The sequence below is a fragment of the Oryza sativa genome, chromosome 3 (assembly GCF_034140825.1).
Source record: "Oryza sativa Japonica Group chromosome 3, ASM3414082v1".
NCBI lineage: Eukaryota > Viridiplantae > Streptophyta > Magnoliopsida > Poales > Poaceae > Oryza > Oryza sativa.
The window spans coordinates 12,891,359-12,907,712 of NC_089037.1; the positions used below are offsets into that span (position 1 = coordinate 12,891,359).

At 38.2% G+C, this 16,354-nt stretch overlaps 1 protein-coding gene across 1 annotated transcript; it reads right to left on the reverse strand.

The window, feature by feature from the left end:
• Positions 1-298: 298 nt before the first annotated feature.
• LOC4332809 (uncharacterized) lies at positions 299-11,727 on the reverse strand. The gene is made up of 28 exons (XM_015775879.3): positions 11,435-11,727; positions 11,122-11,335; positions 10,893-11,041; positions 10,029-10,145; positions 9,815-9,946; positions 9,457-9,634; positions 9,211-9,388; positions 8,358-8,479; positions 8,147-8,238; positions 7,865-7,901; positions 7,589-7,649; positions 7,142-7,290; positions 6,932-7,002; positions 6,681-6,851; positions 6,513-6,581; positions 5,272-5,370; positions 5,085-5,174; positions 4,285-4,360; positions 4,108-4,207; positions 3,947-4,022; positions 3,547-3,726; positions 3,023-3,145; positions 2,856-2,939; positions 2,578-2,762; positions 2,329-2,467; positions 2,166-2,225; positions 1,879-1,983; positions 299-1,024 (listed from the first exon to the last, which is right to left on the reverse strand). Exons 1-28 carry the CDS (start codon positions 11,594-11,596, stop codon positions 911-913), a joined length of 3,333 nt encoding a protein of 1,110 aa, XP_015631365.1. The 5' UTR covers positions 11,597-11,727; the 3' UTR covers positions 299-910.
• Positions 11,728-16,354: the final 4,627 nt, after the last annotated feature.

Genomic DNA, 16,354 nt, shown 5'->3' on the forward strand with positions numbered 1-16,354 from the left:
GGATCTCTGTGGATCCAAAGAGGACACGCAGTACAGCCGAACACATCTGAAAACACAGCCCGGATAACAGTACCCATCCATTTCCCATGGTAAAACATAACACAACTCATAGATCACGCCGCATGAATTAGCTCAAATAACTCGTACTCGGTTTAGAGGATTTTCACGAGAATTTAGAGAAACTAAACTGTTCCTCGCGAAAATCCTAAAAAATTCCTGCGTTCCAAAGAACAACTCGTGCAATTTTCCCATACATCCATGAGGGCAAGCAGGAGGCCAGGCTCTATTCAACAGGAGGTGAATCGATAATGGTAACCCGCATCTCCATATATAATATTATGATCAGTAAAGGGGCAGTACCAAAACCTGGTAGACAGTCGACAAATGGAGTAACAACGGACATGTTTAAAATGAATTTTGCGGTGACCGCAATAACAAGTTAATTGGCCTGGATGCTCATACTGTACAATTGCACAGGCACAACTTTAACCTAAAAAAATTTGAATCGCTGTCACGAAATGAGAAAAATGACGGTGAACCAACCGGCCCGGTAAGAGATGTCATTCTCGGAACTGGCTGCCTGACCTGACTATGGGGACTAGAAATGTAATCTATTTTTGCGGATGGTGATATGTTGCCGTCACTACCCCCAGGTCCACCACAGCAGGCAATTTGTAAGCCACATCCCGAATCCCATCTTCCTCTTTCGCCAAAATCGACAGCCCACACCATGGCGACGATTGAATGTCTTATCCCATCCGCCTCGATATGAACTGTTGTTAATTCTTCTGATGTCTAGCAGATAGTACAGTTCTTTTTTTACTGTAGTGAATCTGCAAAACTTTTGCCTCCAATCACCATTGTTTGTCCTAATGCTTCTGATATATATGTACATTGGAATGAACTTCAGCTACATGAAGTAGCTTAGAGTAGTCTTTTTCCTTGATCCACCTTCTCCATAAAGATCATTCCATTGAATAAGTTCATTCATGTTAGTTGAATCCGAAGACACACTTGCACAGACCTATAACAAACATACAAAGTTAGCAACATAATGTATTTCAATGATCATGGATAACAACTGCTGGTTATAAATTGCATAATTTACAACTAGTTTTCGTACTCCTTTTTTTTTCGGAGTTAAGAATGGTTGCTGATTATTCTGAATTCTTACAACCCAGTACTAGAGATGGCAACAGGGTATTCCCCACCGGGGAATACATCCCATTCCAACCCCCCGCAGAGAAGTTTCCCCATCCCCGCCTCTGTGCGGGGAATTAATCCCCGTGGCCCCCCGTCCCCACTTAAAAAAACCACTCACACCTCTAATCATATACGTAATTAATAAATAACCTCCACACTTTATATTAATATATGCTATATATCTACTAATCTATGGAGTACATGACAAGGACACTATTGTTATTCATCCACTAAACATGGCACAATTGGACTTTTAGACATGCATAAGTTGCATTACATCTGGCCCCCTATGCCCGTTAATTGGGTCTCCGCAGGAAACAGGGACAGGGGATGGAGGATCATCGCTGCCCCTGCCATACCTGAAAGATACTTGTTTCCCCCGTTTGGTTGCCCGTGAAGGGTTTCAACTTAAGACAGCAGCCAGGATGCTTTGCACATGTTATAATATTCATGGTGTCATAAAACCTCTGCTCTAGAAAGTCAAGAAATACAGATTCCCGTGGTTCGTCTATCTCTTACTTTTTGCAAACCATTAAATAATTAAAAAAAACTGAGGTTTACTCTTTTTTCTTGAAATTCTTGATTCAGGCATTTAACAAGAAAAATCATGGTAGTATGTATGTACATCACAGCACGAGTACTTGAAAGCAAGTTCTTATTTATTATGGATCATACCTGTTCATGAGCATGTTTGAAATCACTTAGTCGTAAGGCACGGACATCGTTACTTGAAAATGATTGGGGCAGCGGCCTATTTTCTGCCTCTGCTAAAGCTTTCTCCTGCATGTGGACAGCACATGTGAAGTTAAATTGCGGTTCATATTAAATATTTAATTTATGTGATCATCCCTCAGTATATTAAATCCACTGATTTCATCACTAATCCAATAAATATTTATTGAAACCCCAAGGTATACATATACTAGGAAAAACAAATATAAAAGTGGAGGTTAAAAACTAACCTTCTTCTCCTTTTCAAGGATATCTTTAATAGGGAGATGAGCAGCAGTAATACATAGATTCTGAAAAATGATTACGGCCAGGAGTCAACTCAACAAGCAACATTCAATTTGAGGAATCAATATCACAGCAGTGGAACTACTTCTATGAATGCAACAGTAGTACCTTGAGATCACTGCCAGAATACCCTTCAGTCAAGCTAGCTACAGCTTCAAGATCGACATCATCTGCCAAATCTTCTTTAGCTAGTATCACGCTAAGAATTTTTCTTCTATTTGATGCATCCGGCAAATTCACCATCAACCTAAGCAATACATATACCAAAACACATGCATAGTCAAGTCAATTATCTAAAAATCATAAAATTAGCACCACAGTTCAAATCTTAAAATGAATGAAAAATATGATACTCACCGCCTAGGAAGCCTCCTAACAACAGCCTCATCAAGGTCAAATGGCCTATTAGTTGCAGCAAGTACTAATACACGCTCTTTATCTTTTGTTCTTAGACCATCCCAGTTCACCATAAACTCATTTTTCATTTTACGCATTGCTTCATGTTCTCCAGGGTTTTCACGCCTACCCAACATGCCATCAACCTATACAACACAAGATGAAGAAGATAAACTAGAAAGCAAACATCACAGGGAATTCAGAAAGGCGTTGTGATTGATCAATTACAATTTACTTACCTCATCCACGAAAATAACACTTGGAGCAATTTTGCTTGCCAGTGAAAATACAGCTTTCACAAACTTCTCTCCTTCACCAAACCACTGTGGTAATGGTACACAATGTTTCAGATGCCCAAAATGCAAAAACAAAACCATGGACTAATAGCAATCATTTAGTAAAATACCTTTGAAGAGATGCTCGACATTGATATATTTATGAAATTCGCACCAGCCTCTGTAGCCACAGCTTTGGCAAGCATTGTCTTTCCTGTACCAGGCGGGCCAAAAAGTAATATTCCTTTACATGGCTGGCACAACATAAGCAATAACAAAAGTCAGTTCACTATCAAATAAAATGGAAATAAAAAATTCCACTATCCAAAAGTAGTACCCCCATCCATTCATAACCAACTTGCAACAATAAATCATATCTTATCCTTGTTCCAATCCAATTTGGCATGAATTGCCATTAGGTTTATAAAATGGATAGGTCCCAATAAAGAAAAGGTAGGAAATTGTCATGACCAACTCCAAATTGATCAAAAGCTATGTGACTATATCAAGATTTCAGCATCTGCTACTGACTAACTGAAGTTTATCTGAGTCCAACAGGGGACAAGTTCATACTGGAGCAGAATATAAATGAATACACAATACCTCCTAAAGAATATTATGGTGAAAACTATGCAATATGGAGGATACTATCTACCTTCATAAGTTGACCTCTGGAAAACAATTCAGGCCTTTGCAAAGGTAGCATCACTAACTCCTTAAGAGTTTCCTTGACACTTTCCAATGCCCCAATGTCCTCAAAGGTGACACCTATTTCGTCCGGGGGTATAACATCAGCAAGAAGTCGCTTTTCAAATTCATTCTCAGTAGCAATATCCTGAAATTGTTATAGCAAGATTCATAAGCTCCATGCATTTTAAAAGATATAATGCTGCAACACTACACGTTCAGGCATGCATTGACCAGAGAAGGTGAAGAAGACTGGTCTCAGGCTCTCAGTGCTACAGTTGCAATAGCCATTTCGGAGCTATAACACTATTCCCAAGGTGTAGAATAAACTAGTGTCAAAATAGATACACTAATACAAAGTATATCACCTTGAGCGACTTCCTTATGTTGCTGCTCTTAGGGTTAGATTCCACACTTTCCAACATGTCAACACCATGCTTAAGACTGCAGTGGACAATATACACATTGATGCACTGGATAAAGAGAACTTTGTTGGCATTGTGGAGAAGAAATAAAGATTAGAGTGAACCTTTCACTAGATAGAGTGAAACGAACATCACTCGAAGGGTCTGGAATTGTAGAGTGCTTAAGTTGATGACTCAAAGCAAAACCAACTATTTTATCAATACCTGAAAAATAACAGTGCACCCATCATGTTTATTGAAATTTGCAATATAGAAGAAAGATGAATAGGAATGCTACTCACATTCGTTTGTTAGGAGACGATCCTTAACACATACTGTTTCAAGATCACTGCTTTCCAAGCCCATCTTTAATAGAAACTGAAAAGGAAATTGCAAAATTCATTCATACATAAGATGCAATTCTGATTGAAGAATAAGAAACTAAGCCCGAGGGAATGACAAGCCAATGAAGAAACCGTGGTCAACCAGGTAGCATGCTATAGAAATAAATCATGACGATACACTTCAAAATACCAATTTCCTCAACTCAGGATAGTGTAATCTAATTAAAAGTTCAATTTTTTCCTCAAACACAAAGTTCACATTTTTCTCTAATTATTCATGGAGTATCCATGTGTTTATACTTGGCATAAATGTAGAGGTGAAATAAGATAGCAAAGCATTTAGTTAACAACAATGTTGACTTTTTCTTCAAAGCCAAAGCCATTTTTTTTAAATTTGAAATTTATTTAAGAATAATTTCACGAAGATTTTTTACTTGTCTTCTTAGCAATCATGAAAAGAGAGCCAGGAAATGAAAATGGTGAAGCAAACCCGTAAAATTAATCCTAAAATCAAATTGTAAAATTCAAAATCAGCTGTTGCTTTTGTGCCTTTAAGCTGCAGTTCCCCCATGCACATACAAGCTTCTGAATATGCAACATAAATAATAGCCAACTGCTAAGGCATGCACTGTATGTTTACATTTATCCTAGAGCACAAAGACATTAAATTAAAAAAAAATGCAGCAAACAGGACAGCTATGCCAACCACAGGGTTACAAATGCAAATAATTGTATCGAAAATGAGAATTAGAACTTACAGAGCGAATTTTTGAAATGTTAGCATTTCCTTTAAGAATTTCAACATCTCGATCTAGCATCTGGTTCCACTTCGAGCGCTCAATTTCATCCTGTAACATTTTTTCCAGATTTAAAAAATAGAAAAAAAAAGTCAGAGAAACTGCTGCAAGTTAACTGTCCTTTTTTACTAGTATGAATAGAACATACTTTTGGTGGCTGGATCGTCACTTTATTTGGGAAAAGCTTAGTTAGATGCTTCGTCGCCTTTGAAGTTTCTTTATTCTTATCAGTTCCACGATCAAAGTCCTGCATTCCCTTGTGTTAATTCATGGTAGCAAAATAAATCACGTCACATGTTCCAAATCAAAATATATGCATGCTAAGAAGATATCACAATTGTAATGGTCAAAACTTTATCAAATCAGATTTTTTTTTTTTGGGGGGGGGGGAAGAAATATTGAACTAGAAATATATCAGCATGATGGATGATACCGGGTCAAATAGCTATTGTGAAAATACAACACTTTCTCATGAATAACCATGGGATCCATAACGAATAACCACTGGCTGGTAGCAATATACAGGTGCCTGCTGATTGGTCATGCACAACCTGATTTGATTGAATGCATGCTCAGATTCAAACATTACGGGACAAAACCTAGATAGTATAGCACCTTTAATAGATGTACGCATGCATGCATTCAGGAGAAGGCAACTGAAAGACTATAGTAACTAGATGTTTTCATGCACCGGAGCACATGCAAGTTCAGGTGCTAACTTTTATGATTCGGGCATTATACACATAAAATCATGTAATATTCTGCGAAATAAAAAATAATGAGTGTCACGAACTTCTAGAAATGTACATTCCTACATGGGTGTCCAAAGTGCTTAAAAAAATCGCTCGGCCAAGAAGCCAAGAGCCTATCACCAAGAGACATATTCCATCACTGCAGGAATAGGGACATGACTAATATGATTACTTGAGTTCAACAGCTATGTACAATGAAACCACAGAGAAACAAAATTTCTCATGGTTCACATAATAGTAGGAAGCAGATACCCCTAAGATCATGCATGAAGTTCATTAAGGTACCTAAACTACTGATAAATAGTGTTCAGTCAATGAAGTGATCATTCGTCATGAATCTCCTGCAATACTTTGCAGTAATTGGAACAAATCAACAATCAGAAAGACCCACAAGTTTGCCTAAAACATAAGCTTATTACAAAAATGTATCAAAAAGTCTATTCTCTGACAACTGAAAGCAGATTTGATGCACGTAACAATATGAAGAGGACATGAACAATACCCAAGGAAGATGCATGTTGAACCCGAGGCATTAATTAAAATGATAAAAAACCGAGTTATTATTTCTAATATTTTAATAATTATCACGTACGATATAACTACAACAAGGACGCAACAGCAGTATAATTAAAACTACCTGAAATGCAAAGTCAAGTATTGCTTGGCTGTATGGGAACTTTGAAAGAAGTAGAGAACTGGCATTTGCCTGCATGTAGAAGTATGCCCATTAGCCATAAATGATAAATCAACCACATAATACAGTTAGGAGCATTTGTAGACTATACCATAAAATTACAAACAGTACCTTCTCTTTGTGATCATCAGGATGTACATGAGAACCAATAATAAAAGCACCTGCTGGGAAATATTGAAGCTTGCTCTTGAGAGCACGATAGGAATCATTATTCCCACAAATTCTTTCTGTGTCCTTCAAAAATAAGACTAGAGGACCATGCTCGATTTCTTCAGAGATAAACTATGGAGCAAACAAAGTTAGTAAAAGGAAGCAAAATATCATTTACATAAATCATGACTAAAATATACAGATGCACGAACCTGAATAATGACATCAAATGGGTGTTTCGATCTAATTTCCCATCCTGGAGCATCGAGGCATAAAGAATCAACTGAAAGAATAGTAGGTAAGAAAGTCATATCAAGCATGAATCAATTGAAGGGTAGCAGTAAACATAATAGTTAAAAAGAAGGAGAACAATGTAATTTACTGGCAGTTCTTCAAAACTTATCAACAGAGCGAGGAATCACCTGAACAAAATAAACCATGATCAACTTCACAATTGCCTCCTAGATCAATACCTCCCGGAATTTGTTCATCAAATCTTACTCCAACCTTTGATGATCTATTCTCTTCGAAAGGAAGACATATTTCACCTTGTGAACCAAAATCTGGAGGACTACAGAGTAAACAATTAAACATCAGCCAGCAGCAATATGTAAGAGCACATTATAACAACCATAAGAAGTTTATTTCCTTAGAGCAGACTAACTGCCACACATCTTTGCAAAACTAATGAAGCTTTTTTTAGACAATAGGCCACATCTCAGGAAGCTTCACAAGGATAAATCATGCAAAAGTGAGAACCCATTTATTTTGTGTTGTTTTACAAAGAAACAGGCAGCTAAGACAAGCTTATGACTACAAATATTATGAAGTACATAGAGAATAAATAAATATTAAAAAAATTATCATACCTTTCTCCATCAAGGATAATACCTGTTGACTGTAACGAACCAATGTACCGCACTCTATCACCTGAAAAAAAAAGAACATCTGAAGATCAACAAATGACCCACACTCGCTTGACCAGTTTGACAAGAATAATAAGTTCATTATACTCGCATTACTACTAACGCTCAGCCATAAACTTGCAATACAACAATGTCGATGGCCTATCTTTGGAAAGAACATAACTAGGGTTGTGAGTTGAAACTCAGTACAAGGCAACAATGTATTATGTATGTCCTTACCCTTTTTGTATGAATCTGATTCCTTGGTAGTCTTCCCCTGAAATAAGAAAAATAATGCTCAGAGTCTTTATTACTTAAATTCATACCATACCAAAACAAGTGTTTACAATTTTTTTGCTCAAAAAGGCCAGCAAGTAAGAACACCAACATTGGTTGAATGGCACAGGTACAACAAAAAGAAATAACAACAATAATTCCAATAAGAATACAGATAAAAAGTTCATAAAAAAAATTCTTGGCTAACATAAATGAAAAAAAAGGTATAATTGCTAAGAAGCTTACACCAAATAGCATGGAAGAGTCTATGGTGAGCAACCTAGCACCAAAGTGTTTTGCAAGTGCCTTAACCAGATATTGTTGGTAGATATCGGTTCCTGTAAAAACATATGTTACCACACTTTACACATAGTAAAATTAAATTAATCATTGGAAAAAAATAGTAGCATTATACAATACAATAACACCAAGCCTACAGAATGCATACAGTATGTACCTGCCGGACCAGACAGCAGTACTCGCTGACTAAGAGAAGAAATATCTTTTGTGAACTTGATATAGTCCTTGCAGTGCAAATTTACATATGCTGATGACTGGAGAGCAGATTTGGTGTTCTCACTACATAAACAAAAGAGTTATTAGAATATAGTTCATGACAACTATGCGTTCACCGTTTAGAAAAGAAATGGCTTGAGGAACTAGAAGGAAAGTATTTTTTTAAAAAAAAAATAGAAGGAACATAAAATAGTTGATATAGCCCAACGTCCCCAAGGCCTATGTGTGTCTACTACTCTACTGTAGCCCATAGTGCTGCAAGGGCAGCGAGGAGTCAACTCAATAGTATAGATTTATTCATACTGGGAGACCATTTGGAATAAAGAAGTGATTCTATGGAAGCATAGATAACATAAATCTAATGATTTTATTCAGTCACTAAATCCATATATTGCTGGACTAATTGTATGTCAGAATTTACAAAAAGAAATTACAAAAGAAACATTTGAGAATAAATTGGAAGGAACAAGGAAAAAAACTAATATCAAGCATTTACATCTGCTGCAAATTACAGATAGAAGAATAAGACTTCCTAGAAGAAATAACAGCACCATATGTCTGCAAACTAATATCATTTAGATGAGTGTGGAATACAATGATGAAGCTTATCAAGAGTTCCAAACTAAGATGCACAGAGACCACAGAACTTACCAACCATGGCATTTCAAGGCCAAAGAACAAATACTCAATCTCATAAGTATTAACAAAATTTATTACAACAGTTTACAGAGATATCCTAAGAACAAAAATAGCAGAATTATAAGCCATGAGACAGGCAGCTAAGTACAGTTTACCTTAGATAATATGGACAGCTATCAAATGTCTCGGAGATTTCACTAGGATCAATAGTTGCATTTTTCAAATCCTCCTCCAATAATTGACACCAAGCAAATGGTGTGTTTTCTTCAGAGTTAAACTGGTCCTCCATTGTTTTACATAGACTACTGACCAGATCTGGATCCGATGATGATCCTGCAATAATGCTTACATTAGCATCTTTTTCTATCAGGTAAAGTGCAATTTCAAATGAAATACATTACCAACAGGCATCAAAGGAGGTCGACTCTTTCCAAAGTAAAAGGATGTTACTTTGGCCTCCTTAGATGAAAAAATATCCTTAAAATCTTTGATAAGCGAATGCTGCCCCGGCTGAACACTACACCAAGTAGAGGAAAATGGCGATGTGCTTGATTTCTCCTCTGGAAGTTGCTCAAATATCTAACATCGCATTAAGGACTTTCAAAGGCAAAATATTTAATTGTCTAATCATTGCTTATCACTTAATTGAAAATCTTATTATGCACAAGTGTCCAGTAAAAATCAAATCCTGTTGGTGCTAGCCTCAAACAGAGCCAGTAAGGAACCCACTGGATAAGGCGTAGGCAATAAAAAGGATACATAAGCATGCCTCACAGGTGTATTGAAAACAACTTCATCCCCTCCACATAACGTAACTTTATTAGTCTTGTCAAAAGACTTTCCATTTACACGAACAACTTTGGACTCGTAGATTTCAAGAAGAGCACCTCGCTGATACATGAAATAAAGATAAGACAGGGTACATAAGACGTGAAATGTGTATAACACAGGAACTTCTAAAACACCACGTTACCTTAGCATGCTTCAATCTACAAACAAGTGAGTTGGTATATGACCCTTCCAGTCTCAAGTTATGGTGAGCTCCATAACCAACAGTAAAATGCGAGGCATTAATAGGAATGGAAGGATTCTGCACATTAAGAAAGAAATGCAGTAAATCAAATGAAGAGCAGAGAGTGTATTATGAATTTGCTAGAAGTATTACGTAGCTACTAACTAATGTTGGCAAAATATATGCAATAGCAAAAATAACAATAGCGCTGTTTCATAATTATACATGCTTGCGATAGAATTGTTATGTAATTCGTTGTGTAGTAATACAATTCCTGCACATTGCAATACCTATTGATGGCCCAACTGAAATAGCAGTGAAGGTTTAGTTAGAGGAAAAGGATTTATGACTGCAAGATACATAACACATTTAACACTTAGTGGATTCATAACATATTTAACAGTTAGTAACTTAGTGGATACAAGCATATTTAACAATGTGTCTTTAATTTAGGCATTCCTGGAGAACACTACCAGGTTCTTAATGGCATAATATACGAATTTTAGTTGTTTGTGAACATTATGTTATAGAATAAATTGTATTTATATATGAAATTAAACTGTTCGCTGATAAGCTCCAAAAACATAGTACAATTTCTTATTAAAGATTGGAGGAGCAGGACTATTCTGAACTAAGAAGTTTTACGAAAATGTAGTATGCAGTAAGCTGATGAGTAGAAATGATGTTGTTGACAAGTAACAAAAGTGTTCATGAGTCTAATTTATCATCTAAGCATAAAAAATAAAAAATATATTAACAATGAGCAAATCGAGTTCACGGTTTTATTGACCCAAACAACATCAAGAACAAACCGCGCAGCCAGACCTTAGCATGTTGAGATATTAATCTGCACCAGGGCTCCTGGCGCCTGTTGGCCACCGGGGGCAGCCGCTTTTTGGCCACGCCATCCGCCAAATCCTTCACTTCCTTCAACTTTGCTTGTAAATCCTTAGCAAGAGCACTGCGCTTATGGCCTGCAGCGACGATTCATCAGACCCCGAGGGCCAATCCAAAACCCCCGTAGTCTTACCCACCAGAGAGGAAGAAACCGTACCGGCCGAATTCGATACCGCCTCGCCGGGCCTCAGGATGGCCTCCAGCCTATCCACCGCGCCGGTCAGAGCCTGCAGCCCAGCCGTGTCAAGCGGCGGCACCGCCGCGCCCCCGCCTCCGACGACCACAGGCGTAGCATCCGCCGCCGACGCCACCCCCGACGCCGACGCCGCCTCCTCATCCTCCTTCCCGCTATCCACCTCCACCGCCACGGCCTACAACACAACACAATCCAACAGCCACCACAGATCAGAACCCCCCGAAACAGACGCCCGCCACCGCCGCGCACGGAAGGGTTGAGATCCCGCCCGCACCTTGCCGCGCTTCGCCGGCCTTCGCCCCGCCGACGCGGGCGCCCCCGCCCCCTCCCCCGCCGCAGCCGCAGCCGGCGCCGGCGCCGCCGCCGCCTTCTCCTCCTCCTGGTCCTCCTCCGCCGCCGGGCGCTTCGCCGCCGCGCTCCTCCTCGTATCCACCATCTCCGCCCCCCCTCGATCCGCGAGGGGAAGAGAGAGAGAGGAAGACGAGATAAGGGCGGCGGAAGAGAGAAGAGAGAGAGAGAGACGCGACGAAGCAAGGAACTCGCGACGCGAGAGAAGGGAACAAAATCGAAGAGAAAGAAGGTAAGAGAGAGGTGGTGGGATTGATTAGTGGGGAAGCGAAGAGGAGAGGAGGAGGAGAGAAAGGGGCAAGCAAATGGGCAAATATAATAGGCGGCCACCAATGATACGGGCGAGCGGCGCGCGCGACAGGTTAGGCTGCGCTGTCTCGATGAGGGTCGAGGGCCGAGGCGATTTGGGGAAGTTTTTTTAATTTCCTTTCTTTCTTTTCAGGGGATTTTGCTGCTTCTGCTGCCCTCTTGCGGATGAGGATTATTCGGGTGTTTGAGTGGCGTGGGGCTGGGGATTGGGTACTGTCGTGCTGACTGTGGTGTGGGAGTAGCAGAGAGTTTGGGCCGTCGTCGTTTGGCGGTTCGGCCGTCCGTCAGTCCGGACTCCGGAGGCGGAGGAACTTTATTCAAAAACGGGGAGAGGATTTTTAACGGTGGATTTTGTGCGTGTTTTGCGAATGTATGAACTTTAACCGTATAAGGATTAATATGTTATCGTACCAACATTAATCTGGATGCCTAGTTTAGTTTGTGTACTAATCAGTTCTCTATGTTTTGATGGTAGATACTCCCTCTGTACCAAAATAAATCAACTTCTAACATCACTAAACCTATGTTCTAACTTCGAAAACAGGTCTTCTCGGCCTTTTTTTCTCAATACACGTATCCTCATATACGTAACTCCGATGGCAACATCGCTAACTGTTCCTAATAACGGGACTAACCTCTTTACAACCGTAACCGCCGTGCTTTCCTTTACTCCGATAAGTACTCCCTCCCCAAGGAAGTACTTATCTCACTTCCACAAAAATAGCAAACACTAATATTTCTTTGCTCCGAGGAATCCTACCTTCCCCAAAGGTAGAATCCCTCTCACTTAAAAACACTAGACATTAGGGTACTAAAAAAACGCATGGTTTCCGGGCTCGCCTCTTTGAGGGGCCTTCGCTCGGGGACAACCTCGCTCTGGGTCTTACCCACCCTCGAGTTTAATCTCGGGTGGGCGCTTAGGCATACCCTATTCACTGGACCGGATCCGCATCCTAATCCAAACAAAATACATACTAGATCCTAGACTTCACAAACCTGGTGATCGGCATACTGCATACCTACACGTCCAGTCATTGGGATCGAGTGAAAAGCACAAGTGTATGACACACTCAAATGTCATATTTCACTGTGTTCAGAAACTCATTCATTCACTTCCAAGAAACTTTTCATCTAGTTTACTTGAACCCCTTTCAACTAAAATAAACCAATTTCTACCTTCTTACCTATCATCGGTCCACAAATCGAAAAGTTTTATCTCTTCAATACCCCTCGCCTACCCACCCATCAGTATATTAATTAGCGGTATTTTGGTCATTTGTCTCTCCCCTTGAGAGTAAGTTTAATAGTATAACCTATCGTTGGCTCCAAAAATCTCCACATCAGCAATAGAGCTAGAGGGTGTTTAGATCTAGGGGTGTAAAGTTTTGGCGTGTCACATCGGGTATTATACAGTGTGTCGCATGGGGTGTTTGGCGCTAATAAAAAAATAATTACAATATCTGTCAGTAAACCACGAGACAAATTTATTAAGCATAATTAATCAGTCATTAGCACATGTTTATTGTTGCGCCACATTGTTAAACCATGAAGCAAATAGGCTTAAAAGATTCGTCTCACAAAGTAGTCGCAATATGTGCAATTAGTTATTTTTTACCCTATATTTAATACTTCATGCAAGTGTTCGAACGTTCGATGTAACAGGGTGTAAAATTTTGGGGTGTGATCTAAACAGGCCCCTAGTGAATAAGAGCAGTATGTGTACAAATAAGTATCCCCTCCGTCTAAAAAAAAGTCCAATCCTGAGGATGTATTTGAACATACATGTTGTCTAGATACATCCTTAGAATTTATTTTTTTTTGACAGGGTAGCAGTAGATGTTAAATCATCTACACCCAAATAGAATACATCTATTCTTAATTTCTTAATCTAACCTTTTCACGTCTGCCAATATCCTTTTGCTCTCTATCCAATCATTCTCTCCGTGAGAAAAGAACTACTCCTTTGTAAAAAAACAATCTATGAGAGGATATAACCCTCCTAGTACAACGAATATAGACAATGTCTATATTCACCTTGGAACTAATAGGAGATATGGTAGCATAGATAGTTTTCACCTTGGAGCGTGTGAGCAGTTGACGCTTATTTATTCGCTCGCTTTCACTCTCTGTCCACTCATTTAGTCATTCACACTCTAACTCATCAATTTTTCTGACATGGATGCAGTATAGCCAACAAAAAATGATCTATTGTACCTGCTCTAAATCCACCATGTGAAATCAGGATTGGAGTTCTTGTGGGATAGAAAGAGTAGTCTATTATGTTTTGATGGTAGATATAGGACTATGTTTTCATGGTAGATAGAGGATTTAGCATTGCGGAAGTTTAGTGGCGTTAGCGTTAAACTGAATAGTATAGCATTAAGATTTTGATGATGTATCGGATTTTGGTTAGAATTTATTAATACCAAGTGTTGGTAAACTCTTTAGCCAAAAAAATTAAAATATGCCTTTACGGTTTTTACGCGTCTGTGTCCATCATTAACTCCTCCGTTTCTATCCAAAAAAAATATATTCTTTATGGTTGACATGGTTTCTTTTCCTCCCATGCTTATATCTATATCTATTTATATCTCTACTCATTCTAATCGGGTATTCCTAAACAATTCTGAAGTTAGTCTCTACTATTATAAAAATTGATGTTTTTACCGGTATTTAGATACATCATTTGTATATGAGTCGGTTTTTAAATTCGTTTGCTTTTGAAAATACATATCCGTCATCCGGTGTAAAAAAAGTGAGAAAAAAGAACTTCTATCGTTAAATAAAAAAAAGTCCGACCCCAACTCCTCCGGTGGAAAAAAAAAAGGAGAGACGACGGAAAAAAATTGAGAGAAAAAATAAAAAAGGAGAAAAAAATTTTGTCGTAAAAAAACGTCCGACTCCTCCGGTGGAAAAAAAGAGAGAGACGACGAAAAAAATAGAGAAAAAACAAAAAAAAAGAGAAAAAAAACATCTATCGTAAAAAAACGACCGACTCGAAGTCCGACTCCTCCAGTGGAAAAAAAAAGGAGAAAAATAACTTCTATCATAAAAAACAAAAATGCTGTACTCCGGGCGACCGGCGTGGGGGGAACTGGATCGGACGCTCCCCCGCGCACCCCTCCCCCACCTGTATATCTGCTATCTGCTAGACCCATCTACTTCTCCCTCCATTTTTTACACAAAAGATATTTCATCTAGTATATTTACAATGTTTCACTATTTATAGATCTAATGTTGCAGTGAATTAAAATATTCTTTTGCAACAAAAAACCCACATATTTTGGAAACTCTCTATTAAGGAATTTGGTTTATTTTTTGTTCCACAGAAAATGTTTCACCTAATGTACTCACAATGTTTCACTATATATAGATCTAATGTTGCAACGAACGAAACATTCCATTAAAAAAAACCAACATATTTTGGAAACCCCCTATTAAGGGAGTTTAGTTTATTTTTTGTTCCACCGAAAAATGTTTCACATAATGTACTCACAATGTTTCACTATATATAGATCTAATGTTGCAATGAACTGAAACATTCTTTCACTATTTACTAAAACATTGTTTTTATATAGGGTGAAACAACACCTGATTTAAACGAGTGAAACATTTTCGATCTACTTAGTAAAACAATTCCGATATACCTGGTGGAACATAGTGCAATATTTAAAAATAATTCAATAATAAGTTAATTTTTTTTCATCGAAATATATCCATGTGTGGTCTTGTTTTGAAGATTTAATTGCAACGAATTTAATCGTGCAATCGGATCATGATTTGGATAAGTTTGGATAAGTAATTTAAGAGATAAATCAGTTTAAAGTAATTTTGCACATAAATCAAGCGCTGACGTCATGCTGACGTCAGCGCCCGATTTTACCCCCTCCCGACCGGGCGCCCGACCGGGAGTCATCTCCGTAAAAAAAAACGTCCGACTCCTTTTAAGAAAAGTCCGAGTCTGCTGTGGAGAAAAAAAAAGGCGAGAAAAATAAAAAAATGAAAAAAAAACTTCTACAGTATAAAAAAGAAATAAAAACGTCGTCTCCTTTAAAAAAAAGTCCGACTCCAAAAAAGGACTTCTTGCCCGTAATCTTCTCTGAAAAATATATAAAACTTGAAGATGTTTTTACTGATACTTTGGTACGTCATACGTGTATGGGTCGGTTTTTAAATTCGTTTGCTTTTAGAAATACAAATTCGTATTTGAGTTGGTTTTTAAGTTCGTTCGCTTTTGGAAATACAGAAGAAATCGTATAAAAAAATCTTTGTTAAAAAACTCGTATGCTAATTTGAGACGGTCGGACTCCTAATTACAGCTCTTGATTTTCTAACAAAACATATATCCAAGCAAATTTAACACAGTGAATTTTATTTTAACTAAACCATATAACAAATAATATTAAAATAGCCTTCACCCGTTGCAACACACGGGCATTTTTTCTAGTCAAAGAAAATATCACATGTTGATGGTATGCTAACTCCAATATTGATTAAGGAAACTAAATGTATAACTATCCGTTTACTAACACTACTT

What these genes read in the sequence shown, in the direction of transcription:
- LOC4332809 (XM_015775879.3), bottom strand. Translation starts at nt 11,596, where the DNA reads ATGGTGGATACGAGGAGGAGCGCGGCGGCGAAGCGCCCGGCGGCGGAG. An exon ending in AGCTGTCCATATTATCTAAG is followed by an intron (nt 8,480 to 9,210) that starts GTAAACTGTACT and finishes TTGTTTATGTAG; the next exon opens with TGAGAACACCAAATCTGCTC. An exon ending in TCGTCTCCTAACAAACGAAT is followed by an intron (nt 4,208 to 4,284) that starts GTGAGTAGCATT and finishes GTTATTTTTCAG; the next exon opens with GTATTGATAAAATAGTTGGT.